This window comes from Acanthisitta chloris, unplaced genomic scaffold (genome assembly GCF_000695815.1).
Source record: "Acanthisitta chloris isolate BGI_N310 unplaced genomic scaffold, ASM69581v1 scaffold24952, whole genome shotgun sequence".
Classification (NCBI taxonomy): domain Eukaryota; kingdom Metazoa; phylum Chordata; class Aves; order Passeriformes; family Acanthisittidae; genus Acanthisitta; species Acanthisitta chloris.
This window is the reverse complement of record NW_008660213.1, coordinates 1-6,084: the sequence shown is the minus strand read 5'-3', so window position 1 is coordinate 6,084 and position 6,084 is coordinate 1. Positions and strand designations below refer to the sequence as shown.

Here is a 6,084-nt window from a genome sequence, read left to right as displayed (position 1 = left end):
ACCGTTTGGGGCACAGCGACCATGGAACTACATTCTCAATACTCAGGGATGCAAGAAGGTCCATCAATGAAACTTCTACCCTGGACTTAAAAAGAGCAGATTTTGGCCTGCTCAAATGTCTGGTTCAAAGTGTACCCAGGGAAACAGCCCTTGGAAACAAAGGGGTCCAGGGGGGATGGACATATTTCAAGAAGGAAGGCACAGAAGCAGCTGTGCTGGTGTGCAGTAAGGTGAGCCAGCGGGGAAGGGGCCGGCCTGGCTGAACAGGGAGACTTTGCAGGAAATTATGAAAAAAAAGAGCTTACCAACTGTGGAAAAAAAGGCAGGCTACTCAAGAAGAGTTCAGGGATATAGTCAGGTCATGTAGGAAGAAAATATGAGAGACAAAGGTACAATTTGAATTAAATCTGGCTGCTTCTGTCAGGGACAACAAAAAGTGTTTCTATGAATACATCAATAACAAAAGGAAGGGCAAGGAAAACCTTCCTTCCTTGTTGGACATGGGAGGGAACAGAGCAACCCATGACAAGGAAAAGGCTGAGGTACTTAACACCTTCTTTGCCTCAGTTTTTAGTAGTAGGACAGGCTGGCCTCAGGACAATAGACCTCTTGATCTGATAGACACAGATAGGAAGCCAAATAGCCACCCTGCAATTTGAGAGGAAATGGTTGGAGATCTGCTTAGACACTTGGATCCTCACAGATCTATCAGATCAGATGGGATCCATCCCAGAGTGATGAGGGAGCTGGCAGAAGAATGCACTGAACTCTTAGAATCTGAATCGAGGTACTACCTTCGTAGCTTAGGCACAATCATACTTTACCTTTCTCTTTTTGCTACATTCCTTTTGGGAAAACAGATTTGCTGATACCTGACCACAGTACAAAAAGGAAATGAATGCAGTGAAGGTCAGGCCTGTATTTCCCTTAAGGAAAGGAAGGCACTGGCATTAACTGCATTGCTGCCCAGTTTTGTGGCTGCAGTCACTGTTCTACAAGAGTTCATATTGTAAGGGCTGAAACCTAAGTCCATACTTACCATGGCATTTCCACAGTTTGCTTTTTCTAATTTGCTTTTAGTAATGGTACTCAGAAAAAGGCAACATTGTGAAACTTTCTGGTATACTTTAGCCATTTATCCAACTGCCAGACATCTACAGAAACTAAAAATAAAAACCACCCCAAAACAAACCACACCCCTAAAATCAAAGTTTGAAAAGTAGAACTTTATTAACAAGCATTCAAAACAAAATATTAGCCTTTCTGGATCCAGCTGTCATATTCCTGATCCTAATGAGACTCATAAGATGTCTCTTTTAGTATGACAATATGCTGTTTTCCAGGTCACTGCCATCAGTGGCCACTGTAGTATGTATTGCTGCCACAGCTCTCTCCTAAAGGAGTGCAGCATAGGCCCACAGCTCTGGTGTTGTCATTCAGACAAGAAGTCTGAGGAACACAAGAGGTGTTAAGAGATAAATAAAGTCTATCACATGGGGTCAAAAGATCTATCAGATTTGAAATTGTTTCAGGGAAGGAAAAAATATCTTGCTGTTGCAGTGCTTCCTGAAAACATCTGACTAGAGCTCATTTCAATGCACATAAAATTACTAGTCTGAAGATATTTCTTTATTCATTAACAGAAGTAGCTCAATACTAAGAAAATGTTACGACTAATTGCCTTGATGAAATTCTGCGGTTCATCATCAACCATCAGGATGTTATACACACCTCTCAGTGAGAAAGACCTGTACACCTAGAAAAGAATTAAAAATTAGAATAAAAGAGCTTTTTGTTTTTAAATACAAAAAGAATTACTCAGCTACACAGAATTTATATGTTGTTGCAGAAAATCAGAAAACAAGTCTCCAAGAGAATATAGATTTTTTTTATAAGGACCTGAACAATATACTGGAGAATTCTGATCACAGTATTTCAAGTAAAGCATAGGCACGGAAGTGATGAGAACAGAACTGCTCAATGATATAAAACTGAAATGTTGATCTTGTCCTGAAAACAAAGGTGAGCTATACATCCTACTATCCCAGCTATGTAAGAATATATAGGTGAAAAAAATGCATTTCACTTATAACCTTTTGTTTCTGAAACAGCCCACTTTTACTTATTCATAATTCAAATAAGCTGCACTGTTAATGCTGATGTAGAGATGCTGTAGTTAAAACTTTCATCAGAGCAGTTAGTAGTTTCCTTCACGCTAGCCAAGAAAATACTATTCCACAACTGCTAATCAAAGAAGGGATTAATACTGGCAGAAGTAGTCTTTGTGGTGAGCCGTAAGATTGGGTGGAAGTTCCAAAGCTCACAAATTTTTGAAGGTAATTTAAGACTTGACTGTATCTTAATGTACCACAAAATTACAACACTTACCCTCCTTCAGAACAATGATGATGCTCAGTTATTTTATACGTGTTTGTCTCTCCAGAGCTGCTTCCATTCGACTTTGTTTTAAGCCCTGCAAGGTGCAATTTGGTAAAATCTTGGGTTTTGCTAACATGGAAATAAAAGCTTCAGTTGTGAACAAAAACATTTCTGGACAGATTTTTCTTTCTTTACAAATCAAGAACAGCTCTTAACACTCTCTGGAAACCAGAATGGCAAGTTAAAAAAGGACAGAAGCCAAACTACGTCTTCTTTGTAATCAGTGACACTACAGAATAATTTCAAATACATATTTCTTGTTCAATTGAACAAAAGTACATTAAAGCAATCCACAATTATATACAATCTGAAGCAAAAGGTTCCAAAACTGTTTTTTTGATTATATCCCATGGCACCAAACTCTCCCTTTCCAATACCCTTAAATGTAGCAATCATAAACTAGACCAAGAGATGCAAGAAGCAGCCGTTCCTGTCTAACTTCCTGCTGCAAACAGCAGCAGCAGCAGGAACATAAAATTACAAAGACACTTGAAAGCAGAAGTGGCACATACCAGGTAATATCCAGTGTGATAACCACTCATGTACCAGGCTATCAACATGCTCCCCAAGGCTTCGTTGTCATCAGGAGAGTCTGGTCTCATAGGTGGTGGAGGAGGAATCAGCTAAGAAATCACAAAGGAAATGTCTGTATTTCAACAGAGTATATCCCAGGTTAGATTCTAAATTCCAGAGTCTAACCAATTCTAAAAGATCAAAACATAAAACTGATAAATAGGAACACATCCTCAATGCATTCTCTGGAAAGGAGTCAAATAAGGTAATGTTTTTTGAAAAGATGTCATTTTCAAAGCTTGGGAAAACAGGATTCCTGTACCTTGACTATACACAAAAAGTGTTATTAGGGGGAAACATTATCTGCTTCAGTGAAATGCTGTTAATGTAAGGTGCAATTTCTTATTTTCCCCTTGAAATTCTTACCAATAGCTTCACTGTCACAAAAATGATGGCAAATCAGATTACGTTAGAGCAATTACTGCATTAGATTCATTAGATTACTCTAATATTTGTAACTGAATGTGTTAAATATGTGAAAATTACAAACTAACAAATGTGTTCTGAAGGCACAAACAGTGAGCACATTCGGTAAGAAAACCTGAGATTGCCAATACTCATCTCTGACACCTTCCTCCTCATTCTCCCATCACTCACCGGTGGTCCTGCTGGGAAGGGTGGGGGCCAGCAAGGTAAAAACGATGGAGGTGTCTTGAATTTTAATCCAGGCTACATTGAAAAAAGTGGAGGGGTACAAATTAAAAAGCAATGGCAGGTATTAGGATTTTATTTAAGAGAATTATGTGGTGCAATTCACCTGCCTTAAAGATAACACACTCTAGCAATTTAATGAAAACACACCCAGTAGCTGTTTGTCTGGCACATTCCATGACTTTAAAAGTATAGCCTACATTACACATGTCACTGCTGAAACAGGGTTCTAGTTCATACAAGCATTTTTAAAAGCTGTTCCTAAATGGAGGCCAATGGTTGCACTCTCTCATGAAGAAGCATATCTAATATTCACACAGGCAGACAGATAATGTCTCTGCTCCTGTGCGACTGGGGGCACAGGCTGACTAAACTCCATTATACCGGTCAGTGTCTTTAAAATTATCTTAAATGCAAATCTATTGATAAAATAAAACCTTATAAAGAAATCTTGCACAAACAGTAATATCTGAGAAAACATAACACTTGAGTTCAACTGTATTATCTTCAGACTCCTACACAATAGGAAAACTGAGTGGTGTATCAATACCTCAACCCTTACAATTCAGTAGAGAAGCTACAGCTGAGAGGTTCTATGGCATCTCACATAACTTCTGATGCCTTCAATATCCTGTGTAGTGAAATACCAGTCGGCTAGAAAAAGTGAAATCTTAAAACATAACAGGGTTATCATTAACAGCACTATCACAGAATCAGTTCAGTTGGAAGGGACCACAGTGGGTCACCTGGTCCAACCTCCCTACTCAAACAGGGCCATACTAGAGCACACAGCACAGGAGCATCCAGACAGCTCTTGAATATCTCCAGTACGGGAGAATCCACAACCTCTCCGGGCAATCTGTTCCAGTGCTCAGTGACTTGCACAGTGAAGTTTTTCCTTATATTCAGATGGAATTTCCTATGCATCAGGGAACATCATCTCTCTTTTAAGCCACAAGGCAATTGCAAAGCAAGTGTTAGCTAGGGGGAAGAAAGCTTTCCTCACTAGACAGCAGCACTGCAGAAGAGCTATACTGTGGCCAGATTATTACAAATAGCAAAACAACAGATTCCAACATGCATATCTGTACATTCACTCTCAAAATGCTGTTTGTTGAACTCCAGGCAAAATACGTATCATCCTATTATCTCAGGATTTACAATAATACCAGACTTAACAGTGGTACACGAATCATTTCAGATAAGGTTGAGCTTACCCTTCCCAGGCCTGGGGGTGTTGGTGGTGTGGGGCAATGCAAGTTCTGAGGGGAGAACCTTGCTTTTGTGCAGCTGCTTATGTTTTGAGGTGACTGGGAAGACTTTTCACTTTCATCTGTTGAATATGGAGTCTCATTTTCATACTAAAAGACATTTTCATGAAATGCACTGAGCACGAGTTTACAGGAAGAAATTTTAACATACAAAAGCTTGGAAACTCCAATTCACATCCTTCCCTCTCTCTAACCCTCCCAGTTCTACTCAGGAATGATTTTGTAGTACCATAATTCTATCTGCTTACCATCTTAGCTATGTTATCTTTCATTGGTGCATTTCCTGCTGTCCCCTCCCTTTCTTCCATGCGAAGTTCAAGAAGTAAAGGCATGCTTTCATTCCCCCCATCAGACTATGACTGTTTACAATGGAACGGAGTATGACTTTCACACCAGCACTAAAAGAAACTGATTCCTCCACTTTCTCTTGTATGAAAAGAAGAATTGAAAAGTGTCCCTCACCTCCCCGGAATTCCCAATCCCATTTACTGTTTCAACGGCAGCTGGAGGAAGTAGATCAGACAGGTTCTGCTCCTCCTGATTTCCATATCCTGTGTAAGTAACCACACATGTGCCTCTCTTCTGACTGATGGAGGCAATAGTGGCCAGGTACAAATTGCCATCCTCAGACCAGATAGCGTTGCAGCTGTCGCCAACCTTCCACTGCAACAGAAGCGAGAGAAGCGCATGAGCACCTACACCATGGGACAGAAGGTGCCTTTTTCTAACCCACTTTCAGTCCCAACGCTCATAAACATGACTCCCACCTACACTGCTTTCTTTGTATGAACTCCGTCCCAGCCCAAACCAGCATAGTAGTGAAACTGCTCAAGGTAACCTATCAATACTGTTCATAGCGGTATCACTCTTTGGTCCACAATGTTACCCTTGAGATGATGGAAAAGCTACTCTAGCGCATCACGGAGAAGTACAACACGCGGTACGAGCACCACTGGCAACTACAGGCGAGCTGACCTGTTTCGAGGGCACCGTGTTGCTCTTCTTCCTATTTCGGTTCTTTTTATGGGTCTTCCCCTTCATCACCCGGCGCTGCTCCTGCTTGTCCGAAGGCTCCGAACACTCCCCATTCTTCAGCGCATTCTTCGGGAAGAGACAGGAGAAAAATCAACGAAGGCCAACCCCGAGGGGC

General features: G+C 40.7%; 1 protein-coding gene across 1 annotated transcript; it reads right to left on the bottom strand.

Moving 5' to 3' along the window:
- Positions 1-2,416: 2,416 nt before the first annotated feature.
- LOC103797526 (survival of motor neuron protein-like) lies at positions 2,417-6,035 on the bottom strand (the record flags this gene model as incomplete). Its single annotated transcript, XM_009069745.1, has 6 exons — positions 2,417-2,473; positions 2,952-3,062; positions 3,610-3,681; positions 4,881-5,024; positions 5,397-5,597; positions 5,910-6,035. Coding segments are annotated over 6 exons (711 nt in total), but the record flags the coding sequence as incomplete, so codon positions are not given.
- Positions 6,036-6,084: the final 49 nt, after the last annotated feature.